The sequence below is a fragment of the Ammospiza caudacuta genome, chromosome 24, assembly GCF_027887145.1.
Source record: "Ammospiza caudacuta isolate bAmmCau1 chromosome 24, bAmmCau1.pri, whole genome shotgun sequence".
NCBI classification, from domain to species: domain Eukaryota; kingdom Metazoa; phylum Chordata; class Aves; order Passeriformes; family Passerellidae; genus Ammospiza; species Ammospiza caudacuta.
In genome coordinates this window covers 2,844,693-2,869,505 of record NC_080616.1, presented here as the reverse complement: position 1 = coordinate 2,869,505, position 24,813 = coordinate 2,844,693, and the positions used below count along the sequence as shown (strand labels likewise).

Here is a 24,813-nt window from a genome sequence, read left to right as displayed (position 1 = left end):
ACCTCCCCAAACCCAGGAAGCAGGGCAGGAGCGAGCACAGGCATTGTCTCCTCTGAACAGAACAGAACGGGGTCGCTGGCAGCTGGGGTGCAGCAGCAGCACTACAATTGTTGCATTTCCACTTTCCAACAAGCCCAGTGGCTGCCAGCATTCCAAGATGGGCTTTCACCCAGCAGGAGCTGCTGAACACAATGAATGCTCTTTGTATGTGTCAAGTGCAGAGGGGAGGGAGGCCCCAGGATGCTGCCAGGGCTGGGAGCGCTGTGTGTTCGCTCAGGAAGAGCTGGTCCTGCACGTACTTGCTCACATGGGGAGGTACAAACAGAACCTTCATCTGCTGATGAAAGACCAGCCTGCCTGGAAGAGGTGCAGGCTGGAAAGGAAACACATTTTTAAAGACAGGAGCAAATATTACAGCACGATGAATTATTCCCTGTAAATAATACCAGTGGCAGATCTAAGATCCCTTGTTTTGTTAGTGAATCACAGGTGAGCCAAGGCTCCTCTCTGCTGGGAAATACTTTCCATCTGTTGGCAGCTCACAGAAACAGCCCTGTGCCATCACGGAAAGCCTCCACAGTGGCAGTGACAGTGCAGTGATGGGCTGAATGTCACCCGGGGCTGGGATCACAGAGCCTCTTCTCCAGGGACCCTCCCTTGGCATCACACAGGCTCATCCCAGCCCCAGTTTGTGGTGCAGCGGAGGGAAGTGGCACAGGCAGACACCCAGCCTTGAAAGACCTCTGCAGCTCTGTGGAATCTCCCTCTAATTTCAGGGAGTCACTGTAGGGTGAAATTTTTAAAGGTATTATGCACCTTATGTGCATAATTTGGGGCTGTCAGTTAACTTAGGCTGCTAATGCCTCTGATTTCAATCAGTGCAGGGATCTGGAGGTTAATCAGATTTGACTGATGCTTTGAAAGTTTCCATTGGGGTCCTGCCTGCACTTCCCATTGCTTGTTCACTTGGGAAATCCATTCCTGTATCTTCCTGAGCAGCAGAGATGTGTCATTACCAGTCCTGCCCCTGGTAACCAACCCTGTGCAGTGAGAGCCCTCAGCCAGGCCCTGATGGAACCTGGCAGTGCCACCTGCAGACACTGGCCAAGAGCACCCAAGCAGCTGAGAGGGGGCTACAAGCCAAGAGTGAGGCTATCAGCAGCCATGTGTTGGGCTATTTATCCTTGAACAGATCAATTTGGGCTCAAACAGGGAAGTCTGAGGAAAAGCACTGATCTGCTTGGAGCAGGATGAGAACAGAGTGTGCCAGAGCAAGTTCAGGGAGAGGCAGAGCTCTCCTGCCTAATAGATGTGAGGAGGGGACATCACTCCTGGGACAGATACGGCAGCTTCAGGTGTGCTGGGACCCTGTCACCACTCTGCAGGGCTGGCACTGGGCAGGCAGAGCTCAGGGTCTCACCAGCCCTGTGCTCCTCCCCTGCTAAGTGCCAGCACTGCCAACTATCAGACAGCAGGAGCCCTGGCTGGGTCCTGCAGAAGCAGATTCATCAGCTCAAATCTCTGCACAGAGTACCTGCACCCAGATCCCTGTGTAATAACTGAAGGAGGGAAAACTGCCCTCAGTGTCAGGGGACAAACCCTGCCACACCAGGAGCTGCCCCAGCACCTGGGCTTCTCAGGGAATCCAGCAGCAGGATCTGGTGTAGACCTTGTCAGAGCTAAACCTGACAAAATCCACCCACAACAACCTCATTCCATACTTTTCTCTTGGGTTTGTGCCCTATCTTGTAATTGTGTGATAAGCATTCCCTAAGACATAAATCATATAAACTGGAAGTCCTGGAAGGACCTATTTGGAGAGGCTCTCTGGGTTGATTTCCTGTGTAAACACCTCCAGGGCAAAGCTGAGCTGGTGCCATGGAGTCGTTCCCAAGAGGGGCACTGGTAGTGAGAGAAGAGGTAAGAGACAAGGGGGCCAAGAGAGATCATAACATAATGACCAAGCCTGGGCCAGAGGATGAGAATTACAGGGTAATTGGGCAGCAGCCCATTGCTGTGTAAATGCTCAGTTATTTCTGTTCCATAAACCACAATCCAGGTTACATGGTAATTACTTTGAGGTTCATTAAGTGTAATTATACAGTAATCTCCAGGAGCCAGTAATCATGTTCCAAAGTATCTACCACTTAAAACTTGAGTGTCATGCAGGTAGGAAGCAGTCTCATGGCTTTCAGACTTCAGTGAACTGCAAAGTGGGATGGCCAGGACAGGGCCAAATATTACTGTGACAGCTGAAATTGCCTTCCAAGGAGAAAGTTTGGCATGTTAGAGAAATGCTGCACACCCAAAGCCCAGCCAGTCTCCATGGGCCCCCTCCAGCCAACAGCAGGATCGGTGCCTTTGAAGGGCTGCCCCTCCCAGGTTGCCAGCTGTGGAGAGCCTGGTTCAAGCATGGCTTAAAGAAAGAGGCCATGAAGGTATACAGCTGATGGGAAAGTAAAACGTAGCTGTAAAGCAGCAGTTCCCAGGCTTGATTTTGTAAATAACTAGGTTCTCAGACACCTTTTCTATAAACAGCAGGATTCTCAGACAGTCTTCTCATAACAGTCCTTGGCTGCTCTGGGAACAGATATGAAGGTTTTGAGAACCTTCACAGTGAGTGAAGGTTTCATATCACAGTGAGAACACTAATTTTGGTTTCAATGGACAACCACGGGTATTGTAAACAAAAGGAGGGGTTAGAGTTTTCTCTGTAACCTATCGTGAACTCGGATTTTGCAATATGCATGAAGTTAATTAACACTATTATAAAGGGTGACTGATTTGATCAATAAATCGGAGTCGATGCTGATCAACAACAAGATGGGTCGTCTCCCTTTGCTTTCAACAGCCAGCAGTGCCCCAAAAGTCAAATAAATCCTTTTCCAGAGGTTAAGCCCATCATTGGAGAACAAAGACAACTCTTGAGATTTCATTCAGACTCAAATGTCTCTTTTAGTTGCCAAGTCAGGGTAGGTAAATTCTACACTTGTCATTACAACCAACAGAGTATATTTTATTTATTTTACTATACAGTAAATTAGACAATGCTCAGCAGTGTCAGTACTTCTTGCACATCACTTCCAACTTTGGCTCATAGATTCCAATGTGGGGTTGGCTCCAACCATCAGAAGGAGACCTAAGTCCTTCCACAGACTCCTCTTGCCACTGTTCCCAGTCACAGCATTGTCCCAGTGGCAGGGACACTCAGTGTCCCCAAGGTGGGGAATGAGCAATGTCCCCACTGGGGAATGGCCCCTGATCCCCTCTGCACCACAGAGAAGCCCTTCATGGGCCCCACACAACTGATGCTGCTCGTGTTTCTTGTCCTTCAATGAACCCAATTTTGACCTGGAGAGCCAAAGGCCCAGGGCTGAGCTCCTGGGAGAAGGGGCCAGGGCCCTCAGAAGATGGGGAGCAGCTCTCCACTGCCCAGTGCTGGGCACAGGACACTTGGGAGGAGCCCCCTGGCACAGCCATGGCATGGTCTGGCTCTCACCTGGCAGTGCTCTGAGCAGGGAATGTTCCTGCTGCAATATTCCTGCTGCAGGAAAGGGTGAGATTGTGTTTCCAGGCAGTGGCTGGATCAGCATGGGAGGAAAAACCTGTCTCCCACGTTAAGGACCAAGTTCCCAGCTTCAAAGGTCAAGTCCCTACAGAAATGTTAATTAATGCTTTTCCCTTCTCTGTCTTTCAGGGATCTGAATTACAATGAGCTGCTGGAATTCCCCGGGGCTATCAGGACACTGGGCCGACTGCAGGAGCTGTGAGATTTTCCTTTTATTCCTTTTCAAACCCAATCCCTGTGAGAGAGTGACCAATAAAGCATCGAGTGTGCTCTGACTGGAGGAGAGCACTCAGTCCAGGCCTTTCTTCTCCTTCCCAGCCTTATCCACTGCCTCAAAGTTTATCCCCTCGATTTCCATCAGCCCTGCCCAGCTCCACATCAGCCCCCACACCTCAAAGGGGAGTGGGATTCTCTGCCAGCCTTGGAGCAGGTTACTCCTTCTGCTCCTCCCTCTCCTGTGGGATCTCAGGGGTCAAATTCCAGCTGTTCTCTGGCTGCTTCTGATGTCCATTCCCTAGCTTGGGACCACGACCTGGACTTAAACTTGATATTGAGAGGCCACAGTTTCTGCAGGCACTGTGCCACTTCCTGTGCCACCACTGTGCCACCTCCTCTAATGCAAAGAAACTTAGGATAAATTTATAGGATAGCTCCCTTAGGATAAACTTATAATAGGGAATTACCAGTTTATGACCATTTTAGTGGGTAGCTCTCCTTCCTCTAACGGGTCAGCCTGGGAGACACTAAAAATAAGAAATCATCCCAGTTATCACCCACAAAGGTAGAAGCCCCAGGGTGGGGTGAGTGATGTGGATCCACAGTTCCTGTGTCACACTGGTGGGACAAAAGCAGCTGCTCTCATGTTTCTGGGAGCCTTGGAGTAAAAATCTGACACTACTTTTTTCTTTACTGGAAGAATTCTCATGAGATTTCTGTGTTCATCCCAATATCATCATTACCCTCACCTTCAAAATGAGAATAAGATCTTTAATCCCCTCCAATATGGCTTTTGAAATGCCTTCACTAAAGAGGAGGCAAATTCCAAATAGTCATCAACTAATCACTTCCTCTGGGATAAACAACTTGGGCATCACCCAGATCTTGGTCCAAGTCCTGGACAGACACAGCAGCCTGTGACTGCCTTTGCTGTACAGGAGGTCAGACTGTGCCCACAGAGCTCTCTTCTGCTGAACAAGTTTGCTGATAGAAATTTTCACAGAATTCACAGAATCACTGGGTTGGAAGAGAACTTAAAAATCATCGAGTCCAACCCAGCCCCAACACCTCAACTCAACCCTGGCACCCAGTGCCACATCCAGGCTTTGTTAAACACCCCCAGGGATGGGGACTCCACCACCTCCCCAGGCAGCCATTACATAATTTTATCACTCTTTCTGTTAAAAACTTTTTCCTGATATCCAACCTAAATTTCCCTTGGTGCAGCTTGAGATTGTGTCCTCTGGTTCTGTCAGTTGGTTCTCAAGCTTAACCAAAAATATCCCAGCTACAAATCCTTTAAAGTCACAAGGGCTGATAATTCCTGGCACACTCACTCTGGTTGGCAGCTGTGGGGCTGTTATGGAAATCATCCACAAAAATTGTAGTTCCTGGTGGATAGAAAATGTTGTATTTGCTTGTTTTTGTTTCCTGACCTGTTAAGTGTTAAACCTGTACCCTTGTGTTAAGTCCTTGTACCCTTGGTGGGGTTGGTGGAGTCACATATGGAACACTCACAGAGTAAATGCAGCAGATTTTGCCCTGCCAAACCACAGACCTTGTTCACCTGCTGGGATGATGCTGCACCTGGGAAGGAGCCTATATCTCCTATTTGATTGTTATTCTGAAGGCTCTCTGGCTTTAAAAGTGTTGAGAAAAGAATGTTAATTTAATTAATATCAAGATATTTGTTTCTCCCAACAGTGGTTTTCACAACAACAACATCAAAGCTATTCCAGAGAACGCATTCGTTGGGAATCCCCTCCTCCAAACAATGTAAGAAAATTAAATATTTCCTACATCTTTACATTGCCCAGAAAGGAGCATTTCCTGCTGTCTTTAGTTGGGATTTCTGACAAATGACAACAATCTGGTATTTGCTATCCATGTGCCAAAGCAGGCTGAAATTGCTGCTTCTGGGCTCCTCCTCAGAACTGCTGTGGGTTCTCCTTTCAGAGGACAGTGTTGCCTCTGAACACAACCTCAGCAAAGCTGGTGAGAGAGAAGAAATGGCCATGGGAGTGGGGGGATGATTCTCTCCCCCTCAGGAAGACAAGAGATCAGTCCCAAGCTCAGGATCTTTGAGGCCCTTGGGTGCTGTGGGATGTGAAGTTTGGGCATCCTCAAGGCTGAGGATTTCCCTGCAGCTGACATTTGCTGATAGCAAGGGAGGAACAAACACAGGTGGTCTGCATGGAAACCACCTAAGCCCTGGCTGACATCTGCTGCTGTTTATTCCTTGTGCTCAGAAAGCTGCTGGCCAGCTCCAGCAGCAGCCACACGTGTCAGAGAGCTGGGACTGCAGCTCCCTGTGTGTCTGCCCAGACCTGGGACACAAAGCTCTGCAGATAAACACACCCAGCTGTCAGGTCATGTCTGCTCTGACCCAGGCACAGTTAGGGATTTTTGGATACTTCTCTGAACCACACAGATCTTGAAAATTGTGTGACAAAAGCTCTGCTTGTCCAAACTGGACTTAAATTATAGAAATACCAATATCTGGGAAGCCATGGTGACACTGGGTGAAACCATTCAGTGCTCCAGCCAGAGCCACCAGCCTCATCCCATCTGCTTGGGCAGCATCCACAGGGTGATGATGGGGCCAACACTCCCAGAGTGTTCATCTCCCCATTGCATCTGCCCATCTAAAGCCTTCCACTGTTGTGACCGTGTTCACAGGGGTCTGAGGATGAGGGAAGAGATGAGGATCTGACTCCATGTTTCAGAAGGCTGATTTATTATTTTATGATATATATTACATTAAAACTATACTAAAAGAATAGAAGAAAGGGTTTCCTCAGAAGGCTAGCTCAGAATAGAAAAAGAAAGAATGATAACAAAGGTTTGTGTCTCAGACAGAGTCCGAGCCAGCTGACTGTGATTGGCCATTAATTACAAACAACCACATGAGACCAATCACAGATGCACCTGTTGCATTCCACAGCAGCAGATAACCATTGTTTACATTTTGTTCCTGAGGCCTCCCAGCTTCTCAGGAGGAAAAATCCTAAGGAAAGGATTTTTCATAAAAGATGTCTGTGACACAAAGTTAGTGGGGAGGAAGTGCTTCTTGTAGGAGGTCACCCAACTCCTCCCACATCTCACTGGGTCCTAGAAGAGGTCACTGCACTGACTGTGACAAGTGGGAAAGGAGCTGGTGCTCTGTGTGACACCACAGGACGTGACACCAGTTCAAGGTGTTTGTTTCTCAGTAGGACTGAAGAAGGGTTTTACATCTTTCCAGCCCATCTGGTTCAGCAGGACCCCAAAGGGGCCATTCAGAGCATCAGGAGACCTCAGTTGTAGCAATGTCCAGCCAAAAGAGGCCATGGAAGAACCTGTGTTTATCTGGGAGCAAGAATTCCTCACAGCCCAGCAGCACCTCCTGCATGGCTTGCTGCTGGTGGCTCTGGGGCTCTTGACCTGTAACAGGACCTTCTCTTTGTGTGCAGCAGACTCTGACCTGTTCCTCTTTCCCATTGCAGCCATTTTTATGACAATCCCATCCAGTTTGTTGGACAGTCTGCTTTCCAGTACTTGCCAAAGCTCCACACTCTGTAAGTTCACCAAGTTCACCATTCCCAGAGAGGTAACACCCAAGCCCTGTGTACTGGGCACCTTTGTGGCCTCCCTTTTTCCAAGCCCTGTGTACTGGGCACCTTTGTGGCCTCCCTTTTTCCAAGCCCCTGTGCCAACAGAGGACCATGAAACCTCTCTCTCGTCCAACCCCAAAGGTTATTCTAAGGAACAGACACTGCAGATGCTTTCTTCTGAGGAAGGTTAATTTTGAAAGGGCATTTTGGAGCCAGCCACTAATTCCTCCTCCCCACACAGCTGACAGGCACTGGGGCTTTCCAGGGTCTCCACAGCTGTGCCAGGAGCAGCAAAGTGCCATACACAAGTGTCACAGCTTTTTCTGCTGCTGCATAATTGCCCAAACAGAAGGACACTGAAGACATCTGCCTTTCTCCACAAGATGGAGAAGTGGAGGAACATGTCCCAGCACCATGGCACAAATGATGTTACAGGGCAGCTGGCAGTGGCACTGCCTCCTTCACAGGTCTGGCCCTGTCCCTGCTCCGGGGCCACCAGCACAGGCTGGGCACCACCTGAACCACAGCAGCTGCCCCACTCTGGCAGTTCAGCCAACCTGTTGTGGCACAGCACTAAAAATACTGAGGCAGAGGCACAGAGGCAACCTCATAAATCTCTATTTATAAGCCTCACCCAAGACATAAAATAAATCATTCAAATAGCCCTGCATTCTTTAGATCCAAATGCATAGACCCAGGGAGGCTTGGGTGGGATGCCCTGCTTACATTCCCCATGGTAATTGTTTGGGGGTTTTTTTTATTTAATTTGGGTAGAGATGGTGCCAAGAATGTCAGTGGCTGGGAGAGGCTTGGAGCTTGCCAAGCCTCCCTGCATGGAAGCCCCAGCTCCATCCTGCTGTATCCACACAGTGTCTGCTCCAGCCACAGGGACACGCTGGGGCTGGGCCCTGATCCCATCTGGGTGTGAGGAACACATTTGCCACCCTGGCTGGTGGGTCTGGAGCCCTGAGCAGCTGCAGGTGCCTCCAGGTGCTCTGCCCACCTCACTGCAGCCTCGTTTCTCTGCAGGTCCCTCAATGGAGCCACAGACATCAGGGAGTTCCCAGACCTCAAAGGCACCACCAGCCTAGAAGTTTTGTGAGTGGCACCTCTCTCCCTCTTACCCTGCTAGCTGTGCTCTTCCTCCTCCAAGGTGCTCCAGGCTGTTTCAGTGAGGACAACTTTCCCAGTGCTGTGCAGTGTTCAGCTCTGCCTCTCCCTGGTCGCTCACCCTTCTGCTTCGTTTCACCCCTGTGGCTCCTGAACCAGCTTTCCTCCCTGTGAGTGGCTCTCTCGGGACTCTTGAGTGTTCTCCAGCCTTTTTTTTTCATTTGTTTGTTTGTTTTTTCCTTCCTCCCCTCCTGCACCCCAGTGTCTTTGCCCATACTGGAACCAGCACCATATTGCAGTTCAGGAATATCTGCCACCCAGGCTGGGGCTCCTGCAGCTGCTCTGGTCCCCTCCTCGTGTCCCCAGGGCCTTGGAGGACACACTGCCCCTGGCCACACATGGTTCTGCTCTCTTGGACACTATCCTCATGCTGAGCCCAAACTGGAGAACCCCTGGCAGGGTGTGGCCTGGCCCTGCCATGTCTTGGGGACACAGGGACCATCCATCCATCCATCCATCCATCCATCCATCCATCCATCCATCCATCCATCCCTCACACACAGCTTCTGAGCAGTCCTGGCTCCAGGCCTGTCCAGCCTGGACAGAGGAAGCAGGGATGGCAGAGAATGCTACAGAGGCCACTGCCACCTGCCCCCAGCAAGGCCAGGGACAGCTGTGAATTCAGTACTCAGCAGTGGCCCAGAACTCTTCATGGAATGGCCCAGAGCTCTTCACATTCACCTTAGCCAGGTCCAGCAGCAGTGCCTCTTTCCAAAGCTGCCAGGCAGGATTTTATCCTCTCCATATATTTTATTGCCCTACTGACATTGTCTCTCCTGCCACTATCTGAGGCTGGGTTTCTGGGTCAGGGTCTGTGTGCTGTCTGTCAGCAGCAGCATTTCTTCTCTCTCCTCCATCCCTGCAGGACCCTGACCCGGGCAGGAATCCATTTCCTCCCCAGAAGGATGTGCCAGCAGCTGCCCAGCCTCCGAGTCCTGTGAGTAACCCGTGCCTCTGCCTGCCTGGTCCTTACAAAGTGCCCTCAGGAACTGGGCTTTCCTTTTGTCCAGCTCAGGGAAAGGGCCAGCTGTGGGAGACCCTCCTGTGGTTCTTGCTCCCATCGTTTTTCCATGCAGAAATCTCCACCTTCTCCATCACTGCTTTGAGCTCTTGCTTGTTCTTGCCCTTGCTGCTCCATCCCAGGTGCTGCTCTGGTCCCAGGGCTGCACCAGCACCTCCTCCTTGCCCTGCACCATGCAGGGGGAGTAGAGAGAGAACAAAAGCAGATGGGTGAGGATGGCCACAGCCCTTCACAACTCCTCTCAGCCCAAACACAAGGGGGAAATCACCTTCACCCTCTGCCCCAGCCTTGGCTTATTGCAGCTGGAGCTGCAGCAAGTGCCATCGCCTGGAGGAAGGATCCTGTTCATACCCCAGGAGGGATCAGGTCTGACCTGATGGGGACCTGTGAGGCCACAAGGCCTCATTTCCTCACCTGGGGCAGCACAGCCAGGTCAGGGTTTTGCTTGGTCTCTGTTTCTTTGGCTCTGCCTGCTTAGCCAGGCACTGAATGATGCTGGGGGGTCATCTCTCTCCTTTAGCCTGGTACATGATGAAATCAACATCTCAGAAAGGTTCTGCATCATCTCAGGAATCACATCCCTGGTTCCTGAGATCCTCAACTATGTTTGCAGTGAAAGACATCCTCAGGAAATGAGTCATGAGCCAGATTTATACAAGTTTGCAGCCTTAGGGCAACAACAGGCTTGCGTCTCATCAGTCTTTATACAAGCAAGCTGAAAAAGAAAACAAGTTTGTTCCAGGAAAGCAACAGGAGTGAATTCTTGATCACAGAAATTGGAAACAAGAGTAAAACATAAAAATAAAAGAAGACAATTTGTAACTTAGGAGATTAGAGGCTTTTGGTTCCAGATGTCCCTGTAGGGAAGATCTCCCATCTTTAGACATCTGGACCAATTCAATGGATGAGTTGCTATGAAAGTGCAGCCTTTGGGCTGGCCCAGGCTCTGGGTCCCAGAGCTCTGTTTGTGTTTGCTGTTATCAGACTGCAAACCCTCACAGCAGAGCCTGTTCCTTGTGCCTGCCCCCACCACCCTGTGGGACAGTTTTATTGGGACACACCACCTTGTTCCTTGCCCCTTGTGCCTCTTCCCTAGTGAACATTCCTGACATTAACTGCATTGCTTTTGGGTTTGGAAAGAGAGCGTGAGGGCCAATGTTTGTGCATGTTCACATCTCTCTTGCCTTTGAAATGCCTCACCCCTGTCCCCACAGAGCCAGTGCTGCTCCCTGCAGGTCTCTGGGCAGCCACAGGAGCTGTGGCTGTGACACCTCTGGCCATAGGTGGCACAGGTACAGCTGCATTTCCAGGTGTGGATTCTCTGCAAGGACCCTGCACAGGGACTGTGGAGCCACTGCAGGGGCAGAGGGTCACAGCCATCCTGGGATGCCCCACACAGGCAGGGCAGCCTTGGGCATCAACCTGGCATCATCCTGCTGCTTCTATCCAGAGCTCCTGCTCAGGGCACAGATTTTGTTCAATCGTGAGGTGGAAGGGACCCACAAGGATCATTGAGTCCAGCTCAGAACGCCCCAACAATCCCACCCTGGGCCTGACAGAGTAGTCCAAATGCTCCTTGGGCTCTGAAGATTTGTCTTTCTCCTCAAGCAGAAATAGGTGACACTGCCCCGAGCAGAGCTGAAGTCCCTTGGTGCCATCAGCACCTTCATCCTGGTGTGCTCCCAACAGAGCAGGAGTGACTGAGGCTGCTCTGTTTGTAGATTCTGGGCTGCACCTGGTTACCCTCAGTCTGGAGGAGCCAGAAATAACTCCTGGGGCTGGTTCTCCCCATCACTGTTAGCTACGCTGCAGCCCTGTCAAGCCCAATGCATTGACACAGTGACTGAAGCTAAGGATTTTCTCCATCCTGGGTGACAGCCTCCAGAGCCAAGCACAAACCTTTTTCTTGCTTTTCCCTCCCTCCTCCTCTCCACCATGGAAAACTGGTGGTGAGTGGGTTGGCAAAAAAAAATAATTGAAATATTTGAGGAGCAATCTATTGGCAGAAAGATGGAAACCGAGTTTGGAAAGTCGGCCGAGAAACCACATACAAAACTTTACCCTGGGGTAAATTTCCCTTGAACAACCACAAATCCAGTCTCTGCTGGTGGGGAAAGAGCTGGGTTTAAACATTGCTCCTTCCCCAGCCTGTTTCAGCTTCAATAAATTCTCATTAAGCTGTGCCAGGGTGGGTTTTCCTCTGACTATCAAGCCACTCTGGATGCTGACAGGACACTGAGCCATGAACCAGTGGCAAGAGGAGTTTGCTGCAAACTGCTTTCGAATGACAGCACTTGAAAAAACAAGGACCAGGGGTTGCCAAAGTCTGTAATGTCCTGAACCAAATCCCTGCCAATGGCACAACCCCTTCCCTGACCCTGGGACAAAGCCAGGAAAGGCTGAATGGGGAGCAGGCAATGGGCAGTGGGGTTGCTGTGCCAGGAGGGAGCTGGTCAAATCCTCCAGGCACATCTGCAGCTTGTGCAAGCTCTGGCAGATACATCTCTGTGCTGTGCCCATGGAAAGCAGGGCTGGGCATGGCAGAAGTGGCACAGGAGGGTTTCCTTTCCCAGCTGATTTGAGGCTGGGGAGGACAAGCCCACCCCAGCTGTACCAGCAGCTCCATCAGCCTCCGGGCTGGGCAGGGAGCTGGGCTGGGGGTGGGTGAGTGGGGAAATCATGAGGCAACCCTCACCTTGCACAGAAATCATGGGGCAACCTTCACCCTGCACAGAAATTATAGGACAATTCTCACCTTGCACAGAAATCATGGAGCAATCCTCACCCTGCACAGAAATCATGGGGCAACCTTCACCCTCCACAGAAATTGTGTTAGTGTTCACAGGGGTCTGAGGATGAGGGAAGAGAAGAGGATCTGACTCCATGTTGCAGAAGGCTTGATTTAATATTTTATGATATATATTATATTAAAACTACACTAAAAGAATAAAAGAAAGGATTTCCTTAGAAGGCTGGCTAAGAATAGAAAAAGAAGGAATGAATAACAAAGGCTTGTGGCTCAGACAGAGAGTCTGAGCCAGCTGACTGTGATTGGCCATTAATTAGAAACAACCACATGAGACCAATCACAGATGCACCTGTTGCATTCCACAGCAGCAGATAACCATTGTTTACATTTTGTTCCTGAGGCCTCACAGCTTCTCAGGAGGAAAAATCCTAAGGAAAGGATTTTTCATAAAAGATGTCTGTGACAAGAAATGATGGGGCAGCCCTCACCTTGCACAGAGACACCCAGAGCCAGCAGCAGCTGCAGGGAGCAGATCCCACTCTCTGGGTTACCAAAAGTGGAGCTGTGCAGGATGAAGTGAGGTCACCTCGTTCTCAGCAGTACCTGCCTTGCAAGGGAGGGCTCAGGGGCTCTGGCTTTTGGCGTCCCAACATTCCTGTGCTGTCCTTTCCCTGCAGAGAGCTGTCACACAACCAAATTGAGGAGCTGCCCAGTTTCCACCGGTGCCAGCAGCTGGAGGAGCTGTGAGTATGGAAATGTCCTTGTTTGTGCTGTGCTCTGGGGAAAAGGGCTGCTTTGAGGAGAGGGGTGGTTCCCACCCACAGAACTCCCAAGCACTGGGGAAGTTGGGCATTGTAACTCACTGTTTGGAGTGCAAATGGACCAGAGCTCCACTGTTGGGATCTTTAGCTTGTCACAGTGACCCCGAGAAAAGTTCAAAAGTCTCTTTTCCCAGGCTGGTGCTCAAAGAAGGAGTCAGGGCTCTTCATTTCTCGGTCTCAAGGTTTTTAATTGCATCTTACCTATAAAATATTTTCTCCTGCCCTGCTGAGGTCCATCCAGCAGGACAGTTCCAGGCACTCTCTCCCCAGGGCAGTGTTATGTCTTTATACTAAAATCTACATCTACAATGTTTACAATTACTTCCCAATACCTTTCACCTATGTTAGACAGTGAGCTTCTACTCTAAACCAATCTGTAAGTGCCAACATCACAGCAGAAGATGGAGGCCAAGAAGAAGAAGGAGAAAGACTGGGCACACCCAGATTCCTCCATCTTGCCCCCTGAACCCCCATTCTAAAAACCCCAAAATCTACTTTTCCACCTTGTGATAACTTCACTAATATTCTACCTGAACTATTGTGGGTGGCAGATCTTCATCTAAGGTTGGTAATTTGCTCCACGGGTCAGAATCAAACCCACAGGTGTTTTGGGCTCTGTGCCAGGGTCTGTGAGCCCCCTGGCAGGGGTCCTGGCCATCCTGGACAGACAGAGGGATGTCCTGGATTCCCACACTCCACTCTGCCCCTGTGCACATACAGAATAAAAATACATCCCCTGTGCACACACAGAATAAATAAAAATACATCCCCTGTGCACAGGAGCTTAATTCAGGCCCTGTCAGAGGTCCCAGCCACTTCAAACAGAAGTGGGATGTGACAACACTGAATTCCCTTCTCTAACTCCAGCCCTGCTATGAGCTAATCAAAAATGGGTTTATGTCCACCATAAACATCTTCTGCTCCAAGGAGGGGTCCATGCCATGGGCACAAAGCAGATTTTGTCCACCCTGCCCAGGGCCAGCCCCTCCTCAGTTCAGGGGGATTCCTTCCTCAGCTCTGGAACTGGGTCCTCTCCAGGCCCCAGGAGGCACTGCTGCTGCTCTGAGACAAAGTTATTCACACTCAGCTCAAAATGTGGCTCTACACTTCAAATAAAGCACAAGTTCTTGGCCTTTTTGAGAAAAACTGTTAAAAAAACCAATCAAGATAGACTCCATGATTTTTCACAGAATTCTGCTACCTGGAAGAACACATGTATGGGAGCAGCATCCCCATTAAAACCCCACAGCAGAGGTTGTCCCTGCTCTCTGTAGCACCTTAGCCTGGATAGTCAGAGCAGCTCATCCAGCCTCAGCAAACTGCACATTAGAACACTGTGAAACTACATGGAAATGAGAGCACACAGCCCCTGCTGCTTTTTGTGGCAGCTGTGAGAGTACCCCCAGGAAAACATTTGAAAAAAATTAAAAGTACACCAAAAAAAGACAAATGTTCAAAATTTCAAACCTGTAGTTTCACATATTCTGCCCGAGTTCCTTCTTACAAAATTTTATAATATGCCAAATTCAGACTTGACATTAATATAGAATCACATTAAATCCCAGTTTTTGGCTAGTGAAGTCAAATAGATTATACCTATGTATCTCTAAAAAGATTAATATCTAATTAGTATTAAGTATTAATATTAAGTATTAATATTAAAATTAAATTTTTTTTCTTATTAAGGGACCAAAATGAGGTTTTTGTCAGGATACAGGATGTCTCCTGAGGATGTGGGGAGTGTGTAGGTCAGTCACAGATTCTGTGTGAACTCTCACCCTGTTTTTTCCCCTTCCCAGGGGATGAAGAAGCTGGAAAGGGGATGTGCAGGGCTGAGGCACTTCATGTGCAGATGTGGACAGTGGGTTCTACAAGACATCAAGAGAATTCTTCATGAAACACTGAGATACCTTCAGCCCTCAAACCTTCATCCTCCCCCAGGCAAAGGGCAGCACCCCACGGTCCTTCCTGAAGGGTCACACAGAGCTGCTTGCTGACCACTGGCTCCAAGCTCTCAGCTTTTCCTCTGGAAAAAGCAGTTTGGAGGCTTAGGGCAGAGCAGAGTGGGAAACCAGTGTGGGTTTGGGGTTAACAGGGCACCTTTGGCCACTGCACATTAACTGAGTCACGATGGCATCAAAAGCAGAGGCTGTCTGAGCCCTGGCGCTGCTGTAGGAGAGAATGGCTTTGACACATTTTCCTGCTCATCCTGCTCAACTCCTGAAATCAGAGTAGGTCTCCCAAGCACTGCAACTTCCACAGTGACAGTGCTGCCCTGGACAAAGATCTCCATCACTGCCTTCAGCTCTCTTCTCAAACCAGTCTCTGTTTTCCAGGGGTCTCCAGCACAACAAGATCCAGGAGATCAGAGCAGACACCTTTGTGCAGCTGCTGGCCCTGCGCTCCATGCAAGTATTGCCTGCCAGGGAGCAGCTGGGGCTGTGCTGGGGAGGGGGCTGTGAGCCCAGGGGGGCTGGGGGAGCTCCCAGCCTGCCCCTGTCTCTGCTGGGAGGATTTTCTGTTGAGTCCCTCTGTAGGAGCATCGGGGGGTGGGACAGTGGGGATGGATGGAGATGAGAGATCTCTGCAGCCAGGGCTGGGAACTTGTGGGTTATTGCAAAGGGCCTGGGTGCAGGGCCCTGCTGGGAGCTGCCAGCCACAGCTGGGGCAGGACTGAGAGAAGAGAGGGGCAGAGAGGATGAGAGGGTAAGAGAGTAAAAGGGCAAGAGAGTAAAAGGGGTAAGAGCGTAAAGGGGTAAGAGGGGAAGTTCCCATTACAATACCATAAATCTTCTTCTGTGCTGAATATTCTAATTCTCACCAACCAATCTAGTCCAAGATACAAATCCTATAGCATTTCCATACAGCCTATAGGAATCATTACATTACCACACTGTGTTACATTTTAAACCCTAAAACTCCTCTTTGGGCCCCTTCTGCCAAGCTGCAGGGTCTGCTCTGACCCTTGGGCCTGTCTGCAAGCAGAGGGTGTTGTTCCATCAAAAGGGGATCACTTTCAGCTGGCCACACCATTGTTTTCCAGTTGTTCAGTAACTGAGGGATCTCAAAGTTTGCTTTCATTTCAATCTCACTTATAGTTTCCATATTCTCAAAATCTTTTGCCAGGCAATGATACTTATAAGGCTTTCCTGTTTCATCCTCCCCAACATCCCTCTTCCATTCCTCCTTAGGAAGGAGGAGGGCACAAACCATCCTTTGGCTCCCCCTGTGCCTGCAGATCCCCCTCCTTACCTGCCCCCTCGTGCCCACACCCCACACACTGCCAAGGCAGAGCCCACATCACAGACAGGCTCCTGAATGCCAGGAGGCACCCAGGGCAGTTCCTGAGTGTACCTGAGCTCCAGCACTCCTGTCCTACACAGGCAGGTTCTGGGCCATGCACTCCTGGAACACCTATCCTGTTTGGTTTGAAACTCCTCAGCAGTTTGTGTTCCACAGGTGCACCCAAGCACCTCCCACACACACAGAGTCCCCTCCCAGGTGCCAGGCAAGGCCCTGAAGGGCACCCCTGGCTCTGTGCCATCTAGGAAGAGCCCTGACAGTCTTTATTTGCTGTTCTGTTAGGAAGTGAGCTAAATCCCACCAAACCTGCTCCCATGGTGCAGCAATGTGAGTGCCATTTAACAGTTCCTGGGATCCCCTGAGTGTCGCAGATACCAGGGTTACACCTGAGGTATGACAGGGGACACTGCAGACACCCAGGGAACCTGAGCAGGCTGCCCCAGCCCAGTCACACACACAGAGAAAGCTCTGGCAGCTTTGGGTGTGTTCTGGTCCCTGGGAAAGGATCCATCCCACCCAATGTCACACACCTGAGCAGGTGTCTTGGCTCCCTTGGAGCTGGAGAGATGAAGTTTGGCCTGTACCCAGCCTTAGGGCAAGAAATGTGTCCCAGTTTGCTGGTTCCCTCTGCCCTGCCTACAGAGGGAGTGGAGCTGTCTCACTTGAATGAAGGCAGAGCTTTCTGAGGGGACTCAGTGAACCCAAAGCACCTGTGCATGGCAGGAGACATTCCAAACTCACCTTCCCCAGAGCCCTGGGCTGTTGGGGTTCCTGTTGCTGGTTCCTCACCTTCTGGGGCTCAGGCTGGGCTCTCCCTGGTGGCTCCCCTGTCAGGGGAGACCCTTCTGGACTGGTTTTGTGTCAGGAAAGAGAGATGCAGTGGATTGCTTCAGTCTTCAGGTTCCTGTTTATTATCTTATTTAAAGTTTTACACGCTGTCCATATCAGGCTCAGCACACTGGAAAAGCACCACAAAAATGGCCAACAATCTCTTGTTACAAGGTCTTTTAAAGCTAAGCTATCCAATTAAGAACTGACACCTGGATTATTTCCCCTTTTAGCCCAACAACTGATCCCAAAGAGCCCCCAATGCAGACTTTTCTGCCCAATTACAAAATGCCACCCAAACCCATGGAGAAGGAGGAAGAAGAAGCATGAAGAAGAAACCCAGGACAACACCCTGTGCCCTCCATCTTGCTTCCATCCACAACACATGAAAAATCCCAAAACCTCAAACCTCAATTTCTCACCAAGTGATACACCTACACTACTCTCTAAAATCTATTTCACACTTTTGTTGATTCTAGTTTACCTTGAAGTTTAGGAAACTTTCTCAATGGATGAGGGTCACAGTCAGTGCTCCCCTGGGGGTCAGGGCACCCCAGAGCAGACACAGAAATATTCCCAATGTGCTCTGGGTTTCCACACTGGCCCTGTCTGCCTGTGCCCCACCCAGCACTGTGACTGCACTGGGGATGCTCTGGCACTAAGGCATGACCTGTTTGGCATGTTGGCAAAAAGTTCCCAAATTTGCAGAAATTAAGCCAGGAAAGAACGTTTTTCATGGATCCTTTCCTATTGGTCTCAGCAGAGGAGCTCCTGCAAGGCAAACTCTTGTTCCCTCTGTTGGAAACCATCCAGACACAACCCCAGACTTGTCTGTGGGGAGCTGCAATGGGACAGAAATTGCTGCTGACCAAGGGGCTTCAGATCCCACATGTGCTCCCACCAGGGCCTTTGTCAGCAGCTTCACTGCCCTGCTCTGCTCTCTTCTTACTGCTGTGTCCTTGCCTTGCAGAGACCTGAGCTGGAATTCCATCCAGTTTATTCACCCAGAAGCCTTTGTGACCCTGCACTCCCTCACCAAGCTGTAAGTTGCAGGGATGTTCACCAGGGATGGGAGGTATCTGAGCACCTCAGACTCACTCCCTGGGTTACCAGAACACCTGGGATTGAGATGTTGGATGACTGATGTGTTGAGGTTCATGTCTCAGCACTGATGTGGACACAACAAATCCCAAGGTTTCCTATTAATACTGTTAACAAAGGGATGATGAAGTGCAGGAGGGGCCATCTTCAAGATGCTCTCATCCTGAACACTAAACCTCTATTTCCTGATGCTTCCATAGATGCCTTTAAGGAAGATCAACAGGATGGGCTGTTTCTGCAAGAGTCACTGCAGACCATCTGTGCTGGCTCTGGAGGGCCCCAGTTCTCAGCCCCTGTGACAGTGTTCACAGGGGTTCTTGGATGAGGGAAGAGACAGGAATGTTGACTCCATGTTCAGAAGGCTTGATTTATTATTTTATGAGATATATATTACATTATAATTACACTAAAATGAATAGAAGGAAAGGTTTCCTCTCAGAAGGCTAAGAATAGAATAGAAAAGAATGAATACAAAAGGCAGCTCTCTCAGACTCTGTCCGAGATTGCTCGGCCTTTGGCTATTAATTATAAACATCTAAGATGGGCTAATCACAGATGGACTTGTTGCATTCTACAGCAGCAGACAACCAGTTTACATTTTCTTGCTGAAACTTCTCAGCTTCAGCAGGAAAAATCCTAAGAAAGGATTTTCACAAAAACATGTCTGCGACAAGCCCCCTCTCTAAAACCCTTGGGTATTTGATGGGCTGGGACCTGCAGCTACTCCTGACCCACAGTGGAATAAGAGATGTGTGGGGCACAGATGTGCACAGGGAGGGAGATGCCACCCAGAGCTGCCAGCATGGCCACCAACCCCAGCCCTGCAGTGTTTATCTCCAGAGCTCCTGGCCCCAGAGCAGCACCAGCCTCATTTCAGCATCACATCAAGGGAGAAACTGAGGCAGTGCCCTCTGCTTGGCTGAGAGACCCCTGGCAGCAGAGCCCTGACCATGCTCTCCCTCTCTGCTCTCCCCTCACAGGGACCTGACTGACAACCAGCTGGCCACGCTGCCCCTGGATGGTTTGGCTGGACTGACCCACCTGAAGCTCCAGGGCAACCCAGCTCTCTCTGAGCCCTTCAGCAAGGAGAGCTTCCCCAAAATGAGGTACTTGAGGTGTTGGCTCTTTCCCTTCTGGGCTGTGTTTGCTCACAGCACTCAGCCTCCTGCTCTCCTGGCCCATCTCCTGCTGTCCCCACACTTCCAGGCGGGTTGAGGAGGATCCATCTGCTGCTTGCACATCTCATCTTGAATCTGTTCCATGGGAGAGCAGTGATGTGCTCCCAGGCCACCACCCCCACCCCAAACACACACACACAAGTGGAAAACGTGGAGCAGGCCCAGCTCAGGGCTCCTCTCAATGGAAAACATTCCCAGAAGCAGTCCTACCTAATGACATCCAGGTTTTCTTCCATAAACTCTGCTTGTGTGGCCCTGTCTTGTCTGTTACGGATTAATGAGGAGCCTGGAGGAGTCAGGCTGATGAAGAAGAGGCTGCAGAAGGCTCAGAGCAGAGGGCTGTGCTGCAGGCTCAGACTTTCAGACCCTCCTTGGCTCCTGGGTCCCAGTGTGGCACCTGCCTTTGGGCTGAGACACCCAGGGTCCAGGGAGCACAGATTCCTCCCAGATGAAGTCATCTCGTGCTTGGGTGTCCCAGGGAGTTCCCTTCAAGCCAAAAATGCCTGAGCTGATGCTCCCACTCATCCAGGATGGGTTCCCAAAGCTGGAGCTTCTCCAGGTTACACACAGGGCTGGGGTCACTGCACCAACACAGGGATTAAAGCTCAGGCCTGAGGAGGAGTGTGGAGCTCTCCCTTCATCTGCCTCAGCAGTGCAGGGCTCTCTCCTTCTGACTTTTTTATTCATGGCTAGGAAATGCTGCATGACTGGTTCCCAAATGGCAGGGGGTTCCAGAAGCTTTTGGAGGGTTTCCTACACCCAAGATCATACAACAATAGAATGGTGTGAGTTGGACAGAAACATTAAAGCTCATCCTGTTCCACCCCCTACTGTGGCAGGGACACCTTCCACCATCCCAGGGTGCTCCAAGCCCTGTCCAGCCTGGCCTTGGACAGTTCCAGGGATCCAGGGGCAGCCACAGCTGCTCTGGGCACCCTGTGCCAGGAATTTTTTCTCAATATCCCATCAAACCCTGTCCTTTCCAGCAGGAAATGACGATTCCTTGTCCTGTCCCTCCAAACCCTTGTCCAAAGTTCCTCTCCAGCTTTCTTCACACAGCCACAGAACCAGAGAATCATTAATGTTGGAAAAGACCTCTGAGATCATCGAGTCCAACCTGTGACCTGTCCCCACCTCGTCACCAGCCCAGAGCACTCAGTGCCACCTCCAGTTGTTCCCTGAACACCTCCCAGGATGAGGACTCCACCACCTCCCTGGGCAGCCCCTTCCAATGCCTGACAAGCCCTTCCTTGAAGGAATTCCTCCTGATTCCAACACGAGTCTCACCTGGTGTAGTTTGAGGCCATTTTCTCTCTCCCTGCAGTGCCCAGAGAAGAGATCAATCCCCACCTTGTTACAAATCATCATTTGTAAGGAGTGATAAAGTTGCTGCTGATGGGGGAGAGCTTCATTTTCTCCAGGCTGAGCCCCCTCAGCCACTCTCCATATGATTTACCCTCCAGACCCTTCCCCAGCTCCATTTTCCTTTCCCAACTGCAGCCCCTCCATGTCTTCCTTGGAGTGAGAATTGGGCACAGGACTGAAGCTGCACCCTCACAAGTGCTGAGCTCCTTTAGGCACTGCCAGGGGCTCTGAGCTCTCCCTGGAGCCTTCTCTTGGCCAGGTGAGCACCCCCAGCTCTCCCAGCCTGGCTCCAGAGAGGCTCCAGCCCTGGAGCAGCTCCGTGGTCTCCTCTGGACCTGCTCCAAGAGTCAGTCCCTTGTGCAGGGTGGGTCAAGTTCAGCACTTCCAGGGTGTTTCTCCTCTAAATTAGTTCCATTCACATCTCTTGAGCTGGTTTGTGTTTGTAGCAGAGAAACTGAGCCTGCAGCAGTGCTTCAGTGAACCATGCCAGGCAATGGAGCCATTAACATTCCCCAAATTTGGGGTGCTGCCATTAAGCAGCCTTACTCTTGGGGCATGTCTGCAGGAGTCATCTGGGAGCAGTTCTGAGCCTTGCTGGGAGGAGCTGCACCTCCCTACCACCTTTCAATAATAGGATCTAATTTGGAGCTTATAACAGGAAACAAGTTGTATACAGAATTTCCAGACCCTCCCGGGGCTCGGCCAGAAATGTTTGGGAACATAAAACAAAAGCATATTTTTAGAATATAGAGTTTTACCATATTTACTGATCTTGTCAGAGGACCTTAATTGTCTGAAAAACCTGGGGTTCCTTTGCCTTCATCAGCAGTCTCCCTGACTTGCAGCAAAGCCAAAAATGCAGCTGCTGACAGACAGCCTGGTATTGCATCCAGATGATGCTCAGCTGCTGCTGAATTAACCTTCTAATACATACTATAATTAGCAACTATCAATTCAACTTTTGAGTAGAAATCAGACATTTTTAAATAACTTGCTTCACTTGGGGGACCTGAGAATTCCCTGCCTGAGCTGGGACTCCTGGAAGTGGAGTTTGAAGGTGCCCTCAACAGCAAGCAAGGGGAGCCTTGCTCTAGGGAAGCTTCTCCCCTTGAAGGAGGGAAAGGATGCCTGGAAAAACATGGCCTTGGGGTAAAAATTGAAGATCATTTCTCTCCATTGCATGTTGGAGAGAGGGGCTAGTTTATTCTGAGGAGAACAGCAGAAGGGTTTTTAGGAATGTGGTGGTTTAGGAATGGTATTCTCCAATTTAGCGTTCCTGCTAAAACCGTGCACCGCTCGCTCCTCCCCAACTGGAGGCACAAAAGGCCAAGATCATGGGTTGAGATAAGAATAATTTACTGGAAACAGCAATGAGATAAGACACAAACACTAACAGCAACAATATTAATAACAAAAAATATAAGAAAAGAAAGTTATTTACATGGAAAGCCCCCAAAAACAAACAAATGCCAGATGGCTCCTCCACCACATTTTCTCCTTTCCCCCTAGCCCCCAGCAATGAGTGAAGTGGTACAGAATAACCTCTGGGTCCTGGCCATGCTCCCTCACACCTGCAAAAATTAACCCTGTTCTGGCTGGAACCAGGACAAGGAACTATCTGGGAACTGTAGAGCAGTTTCCAAACCTGGTGTTTGACAACATTCTATTGACTGACAGTTCCTTAAGCATCAAAAGTGGTGCAGAGACACCATGGGCTGCCCTGGGTCCACACCCTGTCCTGCACCAAAGCAAAGTCCCTCTCCACTGCAACCATCAGCACACAGACCAGCTTTTGTCATGTCAGCAGCACAGGTACCAAAACTGGAATGATACAGAGAACATCAGCATGGCTCCTGCACAGAAATTCATGAAGTGTTCCATGGTTTTTTAACTCATCTGGTTAGAGCACGGTGCTAATAGCACCAACATTGTGGATGTGATCCCTGTAGGGCCCATTCACTTCAGAGCTGCCCATGATGACCCTTGTGGGTCTCTTCCGGCCCAGAATATTTTGTGACTCTGTATAGATGAGTTTCATCTTTGAACAACTGAAGGAACTAAGCAAAAAGTCCAAAGCAATGGAGAGTCAGGCCATGGAGGGGACATGTGGGGTGCGGAGGTTCAGGGTCATTACACCATAACCAATATGATCCAGTGAAGCCAAATTTATTATCCCTAAAAGACTATATTTATAATAAATCTCTACTGTCCACGTGTCTCTAGCTAATACGATTGGTTAATCCTAGATGTTCATGTGTCTAAATTAGAATGCTGATTGGATCAGCTAATTTTTCATGCATCTTGCTGTGGTCATCTGTCTCACCCATGGCTCACTTTTTTCTTACTTTCCCAAGCTTGCTGACAAACTTGCTGAGTCCTGATGACTCTTCTTCTTGTATCTCTTTCAAGGATATACAGACCCTATTTCTGAATATGTCCATTATTCATTGTTTGTGCACGTGTCCATTGTCCATTAGCACAAGCAGGCTGGATTGTGCATCAGCTGCATATGGCCATTGTCTGGCAAGAACTCCTCAATCTGCAAAAAACTCTCAACAGGGACACATCTTAAAGTTCTGCTTTCCTCTGTGCAGAGTCCTGGAGGTGCCCTATGCCTACCAGTGCTGTGCCTATGGGAGCTGCAGCAGCTTCTTCAGGGTGTCCAGCCAGTGGGAGGCAGAAGACATGGCCCCTGAGGAGGAGGATCCCCACAAGAGGACCTTGGAGTTGTTCCCAGGCCACGCTGACAACCACTGTGAGTAGACAGCCTGCATGGGGATCAGCCTGGGCAGGGCTGAGAGCTGGGGTGCCATCCTGCCTCTGCAGGGCTGGTGCCACTCTCAGAGGTGGGCAGGCTGAGCCTTCTGCAGCACAGGGGGCTCATTGCTTGGAGCAGGCTCCTTTGGTGACCCTGAGTGGGACAAAGAGTAGGTCTGGCACATCCAAACCTTCACAATGGAGCCAAAGGACCTGCAGCCCCCACACCTTGGGCATGTTTGTCATTTCAGCCTTGCTGGCCATGGAGGGAGGCTGCTCAAGGCACTGGGAGGTGGCTGAGGCTACCTGGGACAACTGGGCTTGGTCATCTTGGTCATTAGGCTTCTGGGCAATGTGGAGCCTTTGGCAGGACATCAATCTTTGTTCTTGCATCATCTAGAGGAAGGACCTGGGATTAATCTGAGTAAGAGAATGAACTCAAAGACCTGGAACATCCCTCTGACTGCAGGCAGAGAGAGCTGTCATCTCTCTCTTGGGTGTTACAGCCAAGGCCAGGGTTAGGTGTGACAACAGGACATGCTTGGGGAACACAGCACAGGGACTGACCAAGGGAAGGGAAGGAAAGCTCCATGGCTGAACAGCACTTTCTGTCCAGGAATCCATTTATTCTGTGCTCCAAAGTGCAGCTCTGTTCAGACTGCCTGAGACCAGTTCCAGGAGCCAGCAGAGTCCAAGGCACCTCTGCACTCCCAGCCCCACAGCACAGCAGCAGCTCCAGCACCAGGCTGGTGTGACCCCTCTGCAAGAGAATCTCAGAATAGCATAAAGCAAAACATGAACCCCTTTGCTTCCTCTGTAACTGCTGGAGAGTGCAAACATTTCAGAGCACAGCCTGGATGCTAATTCTATTTATATATTTGTGTAAATACAGTGCACTTCCGAGGCCTGAGACATCCTGCAGGCAAATCCACGTGGTAGCTGGAGAGTGAGAGAGGGCTGTGCCCTGCAGAGCCCTGACCCACCTGATCCAGGAGCTCTGGGCATCCAGCCCTGCTGCCCTGCACAGCCTGGGCAGGCAGGACTGCATCTGAGGCACAGCCAGACCCAGAGCTGCCGGACACTGCTGTCAGGAAAATTAACCCACAAACACCAGGGGTTTATGTCCAAAGGGAGACAGAGGAG

General features: G+C 50.2%; 1 protein-coding gene and 1 non-coding gene across 2 annotated transcripts in view; both read left to right on the top strand.

The window, feature by feature from the left end:
- Positions 1-24,813, top strand: part of LGR6 (leucine rich repeat containing G protein-coupled receptor 6) — a 172,217-nt gene that overhangs the window by 139,151 nt on the left and 8,253 nt on the right. The window contains exons 7-16 of the mRNA XM_058819408.1: positions 3,698-3,766; positions 5,489-5,560; positions 7,270-7,341; positions 8,407-8,475; positions 9,413-9,484; positions 12,995-13,060; positions 15,475-15,546; positions 18,240-18,311; positions 19,351-19,476; positions 23,508-23,668. Of these exons, the coding sequence (XP_058675391.1) occupies positions 3,698-3,766; positions 5,489-5,560; positions 7,270-7,341; positions 8,407-8,475; positions 9,413-9,484; positions 12,995-13,060; positions 15,475-15,546; positions 18,240-18,311; positions 19,351-19,476; positions 23,508-23,668 (851 nt within the window). The remainder of the gene's footprint in view (positions 1-3,697; positions 3,767-5,488; positions 5,561-7,269; positions 7,342-8,406; positions 8,476-9,412; positions 9,485-12,994; positions 13,061-15,474; positions 15,547-18,239; positions 18,312-19,350; positions 19,477-23,507; positions 23,669-24,813) is intronic.
- Positions 22,708-22,800, top strand: LOC131567849 (U6 spliceosomal RNA). Its single transcript, XR_009275669.1, has one exon. It is a non-coding gene; the product is annotated as a U6 spliceosomal RNA (small nuclear RNA).